The sequence below is a fragment of the Vulpes lagopus genome, chromosome 5 (assembly GCF_018345385.1).
Source record: "Vulpes lagopus strain Blue_001 chromosome 5, ASM1834538v1, whole genome shotgun sequence".
Classification (NCBI taxonomy): Eukaryota; Metazoa; Chordata; class Mammalia; order Carnivora; family Canidae; genus Vulpes; species Vulpes lagopus.
In genome coordinates, this window is record NC_054828.1 from 97,239,547 (window position 1) to 97,256,065 (window position 16,519).

A 16,519-nucleotide genomic window follows, 5' to 3' on the forward strand; every position below is an offset into this window, starting at 1 on the left:
TACAGTATCATCTCCCTTTTTATTAGCCATGCTACCATATTGAGCTATTAGCATTTTACTGTCCTTTGCATCTGGAGAAGATCACTTCTAGGAAAGAAAAGCACAACAGAGGACTACTAGAACCATATTCTGACATACGAATTTTATTTTGAGGTGCTTTCAAACACATTAATTTTTTTGAGGTCACCTTACATTTGCATCTCTATTCTAGTATCTTGAATAATTAAAACAATTCTTTTAATTCTTTTTTTTAAGAATCTATTTATACTCATTTGATCTTAGCTGGAAATTTTTCATTTACTAGGAAAGTAGCATTAAAATCACAATGCTTTCTTTGCAGCCAAACAGATTAAAAGCTCTCCTCATTATCTATAAAGTCTCAGTACCTCTTGAAAGTCATCCATTCCTGAAAAAATATTAGGCCCTTTATTGGTTCTTCCCCCACGGTCTTTGCGTTTGATTTTCTTCGGCAAACCACGTCCACGACCAACATTAAAACTTTTAACCCTCTGTTCAATACCTAAAAGAGTTAAAATGTACTTCAAATATAGAAAAACAACACATCTATCAATCTATTAGTTTATAGGGAACAGCATATTTTAAATAGTCTATAATATACAGTGCATTCTTTTTCTTCTCTAGATTCAGTGAAAAAAATTAAGTAAATCTTTACATTTTATTTTCTGGGTAGTGCTTCTCTCTCTCTCTCTCTTTTAAGGAATGTTAACAATAATAAGGCAGGCAAGGCACAAGAATACACATGGCTACAGAAATCCAAGCTAGTTTTATTCTTTTCAATTTTCCTTTGAATAAGAAAATAACAAGGCTTTCTGTTTTTAAGAGAATGAAATATTATATTCATCCCTAAGGAAGACACTGTAGGTATTAGTGGTTAATTTGACCAAACTGAGCTTCTAGTGATAATTTTGTGTTATCACATATATTTCTGAGTAAAATTTATACATCTTTTACTTTCAAAAAACTTGATATTTAAAAGTATGTAATTATGAAAATTATGTTTTAGGTAGGGTAGTAAGTTACAGAGTGATTTCTTATTTTACCAATGTCACATTGAACTAATACATTTTCTTACATATTAAGTAATCATAAACCTACAAACCAGCAAATAAATATATGAAAAAAATGTTTTACCTCATTCAAAAAAGTCAAAGAAATTAAAAATTTTAAAATAACATACCAGTTTTCACTTCAAAGAACAATGTTGGTAGCGACTTGGAGAAACTGGCATTTTCACACACTGGTGGGGTATTATTATAAATTGTTCTATCAAGTTTTTGGAAATCAACTTGGTATATGGACCAAAAATCTTCAAATATGTGGCTATATCTTTTGATTAAATTCTGCATTTCAGAGTTTATTCTTAAGAAAAAATACTTGTGAAGATATCCTCTGAAACAGTGTATAAATATGCAGGGTTAATCACCGAATTAAAAAAGAAACCTGGGTGCAACTTAAATCTCAATTGATTACAATCACACAAACTTAAGAATCAAACAAAATATGGCATATCTATTTAATTGAATAGAATGTTGGCATTAAAAGCTACTCATTAATGTAAGAATGACTGAGATATAGTCCATAGTTTAGGGAAAAAACAAGTTAAACAATATGCATAATTTTTTGTTAAAAATAATTGTCAGGAAAATTCTGGAAGAATGTACATTAAAATATTAATAGTAATTATTTCTGGGTGTAGGGATTCAAATTAGTTTTGTTTTATCTTTGATCTTTGTTATATTATTGTATCTATGTACAGAAAAAGCTTTCTGCATTTGACCATATATTGCTTTCATACCTGAGAGGGAAAAATGAATGTCAAAAATAGAAGAATACTCAATTCTTTAACAGAACAAACAGGAAGAGCTTGAAAGGGGAAACCTCAGGTGGGAATGGCTGAGCAAAGTCTCTCCATGTTCCCTTATTCCCCAAGTGGAGTGATTCCTGACACCACTATGTCTAGACTTCAGGAAGAAACTTGCTAATTACAGTAGCATATGCACAAATTCCTTTCCCTTTTAGGTCAGCAAAGCCTGGATTCTCATTTTTCAAAGGAATTTTGCTACGAAATCAAGAAAAAATAAAGTCATAAAAATAACTACATTTACTCATAACTGATTCCTTTTGTCAACAATATAGAAAGTATAGTCATATAGGGCTTGGATGCTCACTCCTTCACTTCAGCATCATCTTGCTCCAGTTTTCTCGAAGCAGACATTGAGTGGACAGTTTTTAAGGCTGATTTGACCTTTATGTGACCCACCATTTCTATGGCAACTCGCCCTGGTGTCTCAGGGATCATGTACCTCAACACAGCAGATGAATTAATGATCACTCCAGAAATTTCTTTAGTTTATGTTATTTCCAATCCTGAAGGATATTCATAATCCTAAGTATAAGTACATTTGCACAGCAAAGATGATCATCATCTTTTAAAGTTTAATAAAAGAAGAGCTTCCCAGAATTGTCTTTACAGGTCTAAAATATAAAGCAATGTATAGAGTAACAGAAACAACTGAAAAAGGCAAGCCATTTTTTCAGTATACTTATGTCCTTATACAAGGAAAGGGAAAAAATGTAATAGGAAACGTGTTTCACATTTTTATAACTTTTAAAAATACTAGCGTATCTTTCTAATTCAAATATTAAGATATCATGCAGAATGAAATATTTGTAGATTTTTGTCCTCAAAGTCTATAAAATAAAAACAAATTCAGGAACCACAGGAACAAGCTGATCTTGAGAAGGAACTAAGAAACTGAAGTTGTTACTCCATAACTACCTGTTGTAATAAAGTTCTCATATTGAAAAAAGAGACTGACAATTTCACACTTACCTTGCTGAACTTTCATCCTTTGTTTTTTCCCTGGTTCTTTAGAAAATGATGATCCTAAAGCAGTAGCTGAGGTTTCTTTAGCTTGTCTGTATTGTTTTAGCTGACTGGCAAAATCTTCCTCTGTTTCCTGACTGTAGGTACCGAAGTTGTCATCACTGTATGTACTGTACTCATCATATTCTTTACTTTTAAATTTTTTGTTATGTTGACTTTTCTTTGATGTCATGTAGCTTCCTGATAAATGTCCATGCTAAGTGAAAATGAACAATCATTATCAGGATTTTTTTAGTTACATAAATGAACTGATAATAACACAGGATATCTTTTTCCCTCAGAAATTTGAAGAAGGGGAAAAGAAAAGACAGTTGAAGTTCTGACTCCTGGTTAGTACTTGTCTATGACAGTACTTAAAACTAAGTTCAAAAAGCTAAAAGGGGGCATCTGGGTGGCTCAGTGGTTGAGTATCTGCCTTTGGCTCAGGGCTTGATCCTACCTAGGGTTCTGGGATGGAGTTCCATATCCTGTTCCCCGCAGGGAGCCTGCTTCCCCCTCCTGACTATTGTCTCTGCCTCTCTCTGTGTGTCTCTCATGAATAAAAAAATAAAATATTAAAAAAAAGCTAAATGCTACTCTGGTATTATTAAATATTATAAATTTAGTTCATAGATCCTTGCTGGTGTGTTTTGTTTTATTTTCCACATTCCAGGTCTCAATATTTGTACACAAAAGTATACTTAAAAATCTACACTGTTATACATGAATTCTTTCTCTAAAAATTCAAAAAGTCTTTTGGAAAATATGGAAAATATAGTAAAATAGCTTGAGGTGGAAGAAATTATATATTCTTCTAATATTGTCCCAAACAAGTTTAAGCATATTAAATTAATTAAAAGACCATATGTGTGGAAATTTTAGAAAAAGGAAAGGTTTATATCTGAAGTCTAACAAAGATTTCTATAAAAGTTAAAAACATCTAATGAAAAAATTGCTCATTAGGAACTATTTATTATAATATACATTATTAACTTTATTAATATTTTTCTAAAGCATATGAAAACTAAGAATATACTTTAGTTCTAAAATTTTTTTTTAAGTAGCATGGGGCCTCAATGGTGGGACTTGAACTTTTAACCCTGAGATCAAGACTCGGACACTTAACAAAATGAGCCACCCAGACACTCCTAGTCCTACAATTTTATTTAATGATAGTATTCAATTCTATCTCTATTCATTAAAATATTTGTACTATTTCAATCCTATCTTCTGTCAATTGTTTTTTAAAAAAAGAAAAAATTCACAAAATTACAGTTTGAAGATCTAGCAAAGCCCAGGCCATGACTCACCTTCAGCTTAGCACATTTTAAATATAATATAAAAATACTGTCTGCCCTGGCAGATCATCAACAATTGACTAACAAAATGCAGAGAAATACTAAGATATTTTTCAGTAATTATAAAATAAAGACAAAAAAATTAACTAAACATATCAAGAAAATCAATTAGCTCATCAATTTTAAATTTTGAAGATATTATATTAAGATTTCTGAATTGTTTTAAGCAGTATTTTAGAAATTTTTTTGTTGTTTGTTGTTTTTAAAATGAACTGTTCTAATCTAGTACTTTAGAAATTCAGAAAGGGATTTATAATTGTAGCTACGATGCAGTTTCTGACATTTTAAATAAAAACACTATGAAAATAAAGTAAAAAATAATTGCGTAGATTAGGTGAAGATTAATTAATTAGTTGAACGGTGCCTACTTTTCCTTTATTAAAAAAACGTGATTCCATGACACACTAGATCAGATGGATTTAATAAATATATTCAGAACATACCATCCTAAAACAGAATACACATTCTTTCAAGTGCACATGGAACACTCTCCAGAATAGATCACATATTACACCACAAAACAAGTCTCAACAAATTCAAAAAGATCAAAGTTATACCATGGTCCTTTCTGACCACAACACAATGAAACTAGAAATTAATCACAAGAAAAAAATCTGGAAAGAGTACAAATACATGGAAGTTAAATAACATGCTACTAAACAATGAATGGGTCAACCAAGAAATCAAAGAGGAAATTAAAAAATACATGGAGACAACTGAACATGAAAACACAACAGTCCAAAGTCTTTGGGATGCAGAAAAAGTAGTTCTAAGAGGAAAATGTATAGCAATACAAGTCTACCTCAAGAAAAAAAAACCTCAATAACCTAATCTTATACCTAATGGAGTTAGAAAAAGAACAAACAAAACCCAAAATCAGCAGAAGGAAGGAAATAATAAAGATTAGAAGAGAAATAAATGACATAGAGAACTAAAAAAACTACAAAACAGATCAATGAAATCCGGAATTAGTTCTTTTTGAAAACACAATTGATTAGATTTCTAGTCAAACACACACACACAAAAGAGGACTCAAACAAAATCAGAAACAAAAGAGGAGAAATAACAACAATACCACAGAAATACAAAAGATTATAAGAGAATATTATGAAAAATATGCCAACTAATTGGACAACCTAGAAGAAGTGGGTGACTTTCTAGAGCCATATAACCTACCAAAACTGATCAGGAAGAAATAGAAAATTTAAACAGACTGATTACTAGCAATGAAATTGATTCAGTAATCAAAAAACTCCCAATAAACCAAAGTCCAGGATCCAGATGGTTTCATAGATGAATTCTACCAAACATTTAAAGAAGAATCAATACCTAGGCCAGCATTGCCCTGATTTCAAAATAAGATAAAGACACCATCAAAAAAGAGAACTATAGGCCAATATCTCTAATGAATATAGATGCAAAAATCCTCAACAAAATATTAGCAGACTTAAACCAACAATTCATTAAAAAAATCATTCATGGATGTTCAAGTGGGACTTATTCTTGGGCTAAAGAGTTGTTCAATATTCATAATCAACTACTGTGATATATCATACCAATAAGAGAAAGAATAGAAACTATATGATCATTTCAATAGATGCAGAAAAAGCATTTAACAAAGTACAACATCCATTCATGATTAAAATCTCCAACAAGGTAGGTTTAGAGGGAACTACGTCAACATACTAAAGGCCTTATATGAAAAACTCATAGCTAACATCATACTCATTGAGGAAAAACTGAGAACTTTATCCCTAAGGTCAGGAACAAGACAAAGATGTCCACTCTCACTTCTTTTATTCGACATAATATTAGAAGTCCTAGCCACAGCAATCAGACAAGAGAAAGGAATAAAAGGCATCAAAATTGTTAAGGAAGAAGTAAAATTTTCACTGCAGATGACATGAAACTATACATAGAAAACCCTAATAACTCCACCAAAAAACTACCAGAACTGACAAATGAATTTAGTGAGGTCAGAAAGCCCATAAAATCAAGGTACAGAAATTCATTGCATTTCTATACACTAATAGTGAAGCAGCAGAAAGAGAAATTAACAATCCTATTTACAATTGGACCAAAAATAATAAAATTACTAGGAATAAACCTAATCAAAGAGGTGAAAGACCTGTACTCTGAAAACTATAAAACACTAATGAAAGAAACTGAAGATGACACAAACAAATGGAAAGACATTCCATGTTCATGGATAGGAAAAACAACTATTGTTAAAATGTCTAAACTACCCTAAGCAATCTACAGATTTAATGCAATCCTTATCAAAATGCCAATAGTATTTTTTACAGAATTAGAATAAACAATCCTAAAATTTGTTTGGAGCCACAAAAGATTTCAAATAGCCCAAAACAATCTTGAAAAAGGAAAAAACTAGAAGTATAATAATTCCAGGCTTCAAGTATATTACAAAGCTGTGGTAATCAAAACAGTATGGTACTAGCACAAAAACAGACACATAGATCAATGGAACAGAATAGAAGCCCCAAAATAACCTGACAGTTATATGGTTAATTAATCTTTGACAAGAGGCAAGAATATGTAATGGGAAAAAGACAGTCTCAGGGCACCTGGGTTGCTCAGTCAGTTAAGTGTCTGTCTCAGGTCATGATCCAGGGTCCTGGGATCCAGCCCCACATTGGGCTCCCTGCTCAGCCAGGAGCCTGCTTCTCCCTCTCCCTCTGCTCCCCACCACTCGTGTTTTCTCCTGCTTGCTCTGCTTTCTCTCTCTAAATACATAAATAAATAAATCTTTTTTAAAAAAGATAAAAGAAAAAGTCTTTTCAACAAATGGTACTGGGAAAACTGGACAGATACATGCAAAAAAATGAAATAAGACCATTTTCTTAGACCATATAACAATAACAACAAAAAAAACAAACCTCAAAATGGACTGAGGACCTAAATGTGAGACCTGAAACCATAAAAATCTTAGAAAAGAGCACAGGCAGTAATTTCTCCAACATTTCCCATAGTATCTTTCTAGGTAACGTCTCTTGGGACAAGGGAAACAAAAACAAAAATAAACTATTGGACTACATCAAAATAAAAAGCTTCTGCACTGCAAAGGAAACAACAAAACTAAAAGAAAACCTACCAAATAGGAGAATATATTTGCAAATGACAATTTGATAAAGGGTCAGTATCCAAAAATATATAAAGAACTTAATCAACTCAACACCAAAAAACAATCCAAAAATATGTGATTCCATTAATGCTTCAATGACATATTTCAGTACTCTATAACTAAAGAGTACTCTTTAGTACTCTGAATTTTTCTCTGCAGATTAGATGCTTGTCATAAAAACTTTTCTTTTTTTTAATTTTTTTTTTTTATTATTTATGATAGTCACAGAGAGAGAGAGAGAGAGAGAGGCAGAGACAGAAGCAGGCTCCATGCACTGGGAGCCCAACGTGGGACTCGATCCCGGGTCTCCAGGATTGTGCCCTGGGCCAAAGACAGGCGCTAAACCACTGTGCCACCCAGGGATCCCCAAACTTTTCTTTTTTCAAAGCAGGCTCCACTCCCAGCAGAGAGCCCAATGGGAGGCTTAAACTCACAACCCTGAGGATCGAATCCTGAGCTGCTTAACTGATTAAGTCACCCAGCGCTCCCAAAACTTTGAATTCTTAGTATTAATTTAATCCTCTGATTTTTCACAGGCTTTACAAAAATAATCTCCCTATTCCTACTTTTTTTTTTTTAAGATTTTATTTATTTATTCATGAGAGACACAGAGAGAGAGATAGAGGCAGGGACACAGGCAGAGGGAGAAGCAGGCTCCATGCAGGGAGCCTGACATGGGACTCGATCCCGGGTCTCCAGGATCACACCCCGGGCCGAAGGTGGCGCTAAACCACTGAGCCACCCGGGCTGCCCCCTGTTCCTACTTTTTAAAATAGAATTATCCCTAAACATTCTATTTATCCCCCTAGTTTTCCCAACTGCAAATATTCCTAATAGCCCTCTAATGATGCAAACTTCCCCCGCCCCGCCCCCCATCACAGAGCTCCTGCTGCAGTCAAAGACTCCAATGTTTGAGTCTGGGTGTCACCCATGCAGTGCTAATGCTCCATGAAGCACTAAATGGATGACATTAGAGGAGCACCTCCAGTTCTCTAGAATACCTCCTTATGCTTCACATGTTCATCATCTGGAATGTACAAAATGCATTCACCAGCAAGAATCTAGCAAGTATTTTTTACAGCCTTCCTGCAAGAAGATAACAGAAATGAAAAAGCCTGTAAGTTCTATCAAAGGATACAGTTTCTCCAATCACTTTGCTGACTATTAGACTAAATTCCTGGCTAGAATGCCTGCCGGGCAGACTGGGTTTCTGTAAAATGGAAAGTGGTCCCACAACTATCACTATAAACATGAAAGAAGGGAATGGGAGGCCTTGAGCAAGAAAGGATGAGGAAAAGGGTAGATATACTAACTCTTCAAATTCAATAGCCAGATGTTAATACTATATTCTATTTTTGGCCTAAATTATAGAAATTATACAGCAGACATTTGTTATCTAGGAAAATAAGATTTTTAGGATGTACTTAAGGTATTTTCTATTCTCAGTAAGTCAACTCTAAAACATATGTGGATGAAATGGTATTGAACTTTCTTTTTTCCTGGCAGACTAAATAATTCAGATCAGTTCTCCTCCTAAAAAATGTAGAAAAAAATGGACACAATATTTTTCTAAAATCCACTATAAACATGAGAGAGCTATCAAAAGTGTGAAGGATTACTGGACCTTTAATACACATGGAGTGGGGCAGCCCCGGTGGTGCAGTGGTTTAGCACCGCCTGCAGCCCAGGGCGTGATCCTGGAGACCCTGGATAGAGTCCCACGTCAGGCTCTCTGTATGATGCCTGCTTCTCCCTCTGCCCGTGTCTCTGCCTCTCTCTCGGTCTCTATGAATAAATAAATAAAATCTTTAAAATATATATATATAGATGGAGTAGATGAAAATCGTGAGAAATGAGCAGGATCAGGAGCAGTTTTTCTCTGAAAGCATCAGCTCAACATGAAAAATCAGCTGAAAGATTCAACACTGCTTCTGACTATCCCTTTAATCTATGAGAACAAAAGGAGAAATCCAGAGTCTAGAAAAAGTAGAAGCTTTAGTAGCTAACCCTCACCCACCAATTCTGGGTCAATATCAAAAGGTGGATCAGAGGCTACAGTTCAATCTATCATCTTGGTGGCCAAGAAGAGTTTCAAACCCTGCAGTTGGAATAAAGTTTGTAAGGGTCACTAAAAATTTGTCAGGAGCAAGTAAAAATCTTCCTTGGAGTAAATTAACATCACCCCAGGTCTCAAATTATTTCTATAAAATGCACTATATTTTGCAAACACAATGCTCAGCACACAGAAAAATAAACAAAAAAACTTAATCATAAGAGGAGACATGATCAGCAAAGGCATCAGCTAAAAGCAACCAGTAGGGCAGCCTGGGTGGCTCAGTGGTTTAGCACCGCCTTTGGCCCAGGGTGTGATCCTGGAGACCCAGGATCAAGTCCCACGTCGGGCTCCCTGCATGGAGTCTACTTCTCCCTCTGCCTGTGTCTCTGCCTCTCTCTCTCTCTCTGTGTCTCTCATGAATAAATATATTAAAAATAATAAAATAATTTTAAAAATTAAATAAAAACAACCAGTAATAGAAAGACTCCAGATATTTAAATTCCTGTGATCAGATTTTAAAATATCTGTGCTTATTATTTTCAAGTAAATGACATGAGAATTTCAGCAGTGAACTGGGAACTATAAAAATACTCTGCAGATCTGAAAAAAAAATCAAGTTTCTAGATTTGAAAAATGCAAATACTAGAATTAAGAACTTAACACATGGGTTTAGCTGCAAATTAGATCCTCTGAAGAAAAGAGAAGAAAGGTAAAGAATAAAACAAAGCATATGCAGTAAAATGTTAACATCCTGGGAATGTGGGTGAAAGCTATACAGAAGTTCTTTGCACCATTCCTGGAACTTTTCTACAGTTCATTAAGACAAAATAAAAGTTACTAAAAATACACTGAAGGGACATCTGGGTGGATTCGCAGTTGAGCGGCTGCCTTCAACTCAGGGTGTGACCCCAGGTTCCTGGGATGGAGTCCCACATTGGGCTCCCCATTGGGAGCCTACTTCTCCGTCTGTCTATGTCTTTGCCTCTCTCTCTGTGTCTCTCATGATAATAAATGAAATCTTAAAAAAAATAACAGTGAGATAATTTCCCAATAGATAAAAGCTAAGAGATTTTACTGACAGTGCAACTGTACCACAAATGATGCTAAATAAAGATTAAGTACTTTTGGGATGCCCGGGTGGCTCAGTGGCTGAGCATCTGCCTTCAGCTCAGGTTGTGATCCTGGGGTCCTGGGGTTGAGTCTCACATCTGGCTCTCTGCGTGGAGCCTGTTCTCCCTCTGCCTATGTCTCTGTCTCTGTGTCAGTAAAGACTAAGTATTTAGTCTTTAGGTTAAAAGAAAATGATACCAGACTGAAATTCAGATCTACACGAAGGAACAAAGGACACTGGAAGTGAAATGTGGGTAATTATAAAAGATTATCTTTTTCTTTTAATTTCTTTAACTGAAAAAAGTTTTTTAAAGATTTTATTTATTTATTCATGAGAGACACAGAATGAGAGAGAGAGAGGCAGAGAAAGAAGCAGGCTCCATGCAGGGAGCCTGATGTGGGACTCGATCCCAGGACACCAGAATCACGCCCTGGGCCAAAGGGAGGCACTTAACCGCTGAGCCACCCAGGGTCCCATAACTGAAATTTTTAAACAAAAATAATTACATTGTAGTTGTAGGAATATGTAATCGTATAATGACAATCAATAACTATAATGCTTAAGAAAATATGAGTCAGGGAATCCCTGGGTGGCTCAGCAGTTTAGTGCCTGCCTTTGGCCCAGGGTGTGGTCCTGGAGTCCCAGGATTGGGTCCGCATCGGGCTCTCTGCATGAAGCCTGCTTCTGCCTCTGCCTGTGTCTCTGCCTCTCTCTCTCTCTCTCTGTCTTTCATGAATAAATAAATAAAATCTTAAAAAAAAAAAAGAAAATATGAGTCAGTTAAAACAAGTTTAATGCTGTTTATACATACCAATTGATTTTGTCCTTCAGAGTAGCCCCCATAGAAGGCTACATATTTATTAAATATTGATTAAAATATTTATTAAAATACTTCTGCCACTGTTTTAAAATATTCTATACCTCCTTTTCTGGAATAATGTTTAGTGACAACTTGTGAATCAAGAGCTTATAAATCTCATTATTTGATATTTTCAAATGCTTTGCTATCTGAAGTGGTAATGATCATTCTGAGCATTTTTTCACTGAATAGTCTCTAAACAACTTTTGACTATTTCTAAAAAAATAAATTTACCTGCAAATGATGAAATTTAGGTACCACATCAGTGTTGTTTTTTAAGATTTTATTTATTTATTCATGAAAAACACACAGAGAGAGGCAGAGACACAGGCAGAGGAAGAAGAGGCTCCCCGTGGGGAGCCCGATGTGGGACTTGATTCCAGGACCCCAGGATCATGCCCTGAGCCAAAGGAGGATGCCAAAGGAGGATGCTCAACCACTGAGCCACCCAGGCATCCCCCACATCAGTGTTTGATAGATTTAAAAGCTGTCATTAGTGGTAAAAATAATTCTAACAAATAGCTGTTAAAATGTTCTGAGAAATGGCAGCTCCATTTATTCCAAAATCAGCAGACACACTCAATATATGGATACATTCACCTAACTCAATAAAATTATCAACTAGAGTATAATTCTTTTCAAATTTTAAAAGAAGATATTATAATAAACTTCATTTATTCAATAGTTACTTACTGAGCAACCTCAACTATAAAGAAGGCAACAGAGAAACAGAAGGCAATAGAAATAACTCTAATCAACACAGTATTTTGTTTTCTAAGCTCATAAGGGATGAGGAATACCAAATTAGGAAAAAGTATAGAACTCTGTGGACAAGCATATTGACAGACTGGCAGAAACCAGAACTCAGAGAAAGTTTGTGGTTTTTCAGAAAGGTGCACACTGATCTGAATACTCCCCAGTGTTCCTGAGACCACTGTGATTTTTCTAGCACAAAATACTATGTTTTTTAAGATTTTATTTATTTATTCATGAGAGACACACAGAGAGAGACAGGCAGAGACACAGGCAGAGGGAGAAGCAGGCTCCACGCAGGAAGCCTGACGTGGGACTCGATCCCGGGTCTCCAGGATCACACTCTGGGCCGAAGGCGGCATTAAACCGCTGAGCCACCCGGGCTGCCCACAAAATACTATTTATATTGAAGACTGTTCATACAGTACAACATGCCTGAGAAAGATATAAAGTATATCATGTTGTTTTAATTTTTTTCTACTTACAACACTTCCGATAGCTTTTGCACTTAAAGAGGTAGATGTCATAATATTCGTATGTGAAAGTCCTAACCCCCAATACCTCAGAATGTGACTGTATCTGGAGATAGGGCTTTGAAGAGGTGACTAAGTTAAAATGAGGTGACTACTATGGACCCTGATCTGATCTGACTGGTGTCCTTACAAGAGAAAATTTGGACACACAGAGATGCCAGGGGTGTGTATGCACAGCAGAATGACCATTTGAGGACAAAGCAGCAAGATGGTAGCCATCTACAAGCCAGGAGAAATGGTCCTCAAAGATATTATGGTCCTCAAAGGAAATCAACCCTGCTGGCATCTTGATCTGGCACTTCTAGCCTCCAGACTAATAGAAAATAAACTTTTGTTGTTTAAACCACTAGTCTGTAGTATTTTGTTATGATAGACCTGGAAAACTAACATATGACTATGATTTTCAAAGACTTAAAATTTGTAGCATATATCTACATATGCCTGTTTTTCTATATTGAAAAATATAAAACATTTTTCAGAATGTCAGAAGGCAAAGAATGAAACTGAAAATTTTATTTTTCCCCTTAAAAGGCAGAACCTCAAATACTCAATGAAATGTCATTTCATACCTGTTAAGAAGGCTATTATCAAAACAAAAACAAAAACCCAAAGCAAAAAAATAAACCCCAGAAAATAAGTTTGGGAAGGATGAAAAAAAAAAAAAGTTTGGGAAGGATGTAGAGAAAGTAGAAAACTTCATGTATAGTGGTGGGAATGTAAAAAAGTGTATCCATTATGGGAAACAGTTTGGTGGTTCCTCAAGAAATTAAACACATAATTACTGTATGATCCAGCAATTCCATTCTGAGGGGTATATGTTCCAAGGAACTGAAAGCAGGGTCTTTTTTTTTTTTTTAAGCAGGGTCTTGAAGAGATATTATCCACCCATGTTCATAATCAGCATTATTCACAACAGTCAAAAGGTAGAAGTAATCCATGTGTTCAAAAACAGAAACACACAACAAAATATGGTATATGCATACAATGGAATATCATCCAGCCTTAAAAAGGATGCTAGATGAACGTTCAAAAAATTATGGTAAATGAAGTAAGTCAGACACAAAAAGACAAATACAGTAATGATTCCACTTTTATGCCTATAGAGTAGGCAAATTTATAGAGACATAGTAGAATAGTGATTACTAGGGGCTGGTGGGGAGGAGGAACTGAGGTGTTATGATTTAAAGGGTACACAGCATCTGTCTGGGATGATGAAAAAGTTCTGTAAATGGACAGTAGTGATGGTTGCACTACATTGTGAATACACTTAATGCCAATGAATTATACATTGAAAGATGGTTAAAATGGTAAATTTTATGTTTATGTATATTTGATCACATTTTTTAAAAAAAGACAATACCTGAGAAAATGGAATGTCATAATCCCTGTAGAAACCAGCTCTTTTTTTGTGGCAACTTTCTGTATGTTCAACATCTGAATCAAGGCTGTAGTCTGAACTATCATCACTAGATGGAGAATGCTATAAAAAAGGAAAAAACAGTTACACATTTGCAAAAGGAAGAAAATTTTACTAATAATTAGATACACTTTTTTTTACCCAGAAGTGCCAACCAGCATATTGTATTATCCTAGTAGGTTCTGAAGTATTAACCAAAAAATCCTTGCTTCAAAGGCCACCACCAGTTCAACTTCTCTAAAATTTTCTGAGGAAAAGTATATCTTCTCCTCTTTTTAGGGATTTAATGGCAGCATTCTCCTCATCATCCCTGTGGTCCAAGGACTCGTGCCCTTCTTTTATTAATTAATGAATTATTTATTTATTTATTTATTATTATTATTTAAAAAAATTTTTTTTTGACTTGTGCCCTTGCCCTTCTGTGAGATCACTTCTAAAGTGATCTCAGATTTAAATTAATCTTAAAAGAATTAAATTAGGGCACCTGGGTGGCTCAGTTGGTTAAGCATCTCAAGCTCAGGTCATGATCCCATGATCCTGGGATTGAGTCCTGCATGGGGCTCCCTGCTCAGTGGGGAGTCTGTTTCTCTTTCTCCCTCTGTCCTTCCCCTCTATTTGTGTGCTCTCTCTCTGACTCTTTCAAATAAATAAAATCTTAAAAAAAAAAAAGGAATTAGATCTTCAAAAAGGATCACAGAACATAAGTAGAGTATGAGTTATTTTTACCTAAAATGTCTGTAGCACTCTTATTCTTTTGCATAAGTACCCTAAAGCTAAAAGATACTCAACATATAAAATTATAAATGTGAAATAAATCCAACCCACAAAATTGGGCAAAAGTGAAATGGAAACCACAAGTAACTGATAATGATTAGCAAATATCAAGAGTAAGCTTTCTAAGTATGAGTGCACTCCTTAAAAAAGGTCACCAAATCTCCATCTAGTCAAATAATTACTTTCCCAAGTTAAGCACTTTCTTTAAAGAATTCTTAAAGTTCTTATCAGTGAAGATACTGACTCAGTAAAAATTTGAATGAAACTGAACTCTGATATTTTCACAGCAAAAGGATTTTTACCTCTACTCCATTCCTTTTATGATTTTATTTATTCATAAGGGACATAGAGAGATAGAGAGAAGCAGAGACACAGGCAGAGGGAGAAGCAGGCTCCATGCAGGGAGCCTGACATGGGACTCGATCCCGGGTTTCCAGGAGCACACCCGGGGCCGAAGGCGGCGCTAAACCGCTGAGCCACCCGGGCTGCCCCCTCTACTCCATTCTTAAAGGCTCTTTTAAGAAAGACAAACTTTTCCCTCACTTTGTTCTTAAATATTTTCAGGTTTAGTTTTATGATGGTGTTATTTCCATTTTTGCCAATTTGATAGGTGATATTAAGAAATCTTTTTATAGTTATGCTATCAAATGCTTCAAGCTTATCTAATATTTGTGGGTTAAAGTTTGAAATAAATATTGCCCATTTCTTTTCTCAAGTAGACTCCATGTCCAACATAGGACTTCAACTCACAACCCTGAGATCAAGAGTTGCATGCTCTACCAACTGAGCCAACCTAGCACCCCTCAACACTGTCCATTCAAAAGCCAAGTTTGCTAAGTCAATGGTAGAAGTCAGCTCCAACTCAAAGGAAAACCTTTCACTTGAAGATCACTAAAGGGATAAGATCTGATTAAGAAGTTCAAATGAAGACACTACTTCAGGAAAAACCACCAGAGAAGAGAAGGTTCTACTTAAGGGAGAAGTTTCTTCAGACTATTCCAAAACAAAAAAGGCACACACACCCACACACCCACCCACACACACACTTTCTCTCTCTCTTTCTCTCTCTATATATATCTAAATATATATATCTAAATATATATATATATATTTATGAAAATTTTCTTTCCGTTTTCTTCATATATATATATATATATATATATATATATATATATATAGACAGGGCACCTGGGTGGCTCAGCTAGCTAAGTGCCTGACTCTTGATTTCACTTCAGGTCATGATCTCAAGGTCATGAGATCAAGCCCTGAGTCAGGCTTTGTGTTGTGTGGAGCTTGCTTGAGATTCTCTCCCTCCCTCTCCTTCTGCCCTCCTCCCACTCACTGAAGTCCTCTATATATATAATAAATAAATAAAATCTTTTTTTAAAAAGTAATTATTAACCTGAAATTAGCAATTGGGACTACTTTAAAAATAGCTAGAAAATAGTGTATGTCAGAAGAGATGGTATATCACTTCTGAGATTAGGTTATAAAAAGACTATAGCTTTCATCTTGTGTGCTTTCTCTTGCTCTCTCACTCTTGGTTCACCTGCTTTGGGGGAAGCCGGATAACATCATGAGGACACTGAGTCAGTCTCTAGAGTGGTCAGTAAGGAACTGAGGCCTGCC

The 16,519-nt window shown here is 35.2% G+C and overlaps 1 protein-coding gene across 2 annotated transcripts in view; it reads right to left on the minus strand.

The window, feature by feature from the left end:
- Nucleotides 1–16,519, minus strand: part of ZC3H6 (zinc finger CCCH-type containing 6) — a 68,272-nt gene that overhangs the window by 20,752 nt on the left and 31,001 nt on the right. For both annotated transcript variants that reach the window (XM_041755872.1, XM_041755873.1), the window contains exons 3-5: nt 14,060–14,179; nt 2,855–3,104; nt 387–520 (exon numbers count right to left, since the gene is read on the minus strand). In XM_041755872.1, the coding sequence (XP_041611806.1) occupies nt 387–520; nt 2,855–3,104; nt 14,060–14,179 (504 nt within the window). The remainder of the gene's footprint in view (nt 1–386; nt 521–2,854; nt 3,105–14,059; nt 14,180–16,519) is intronic.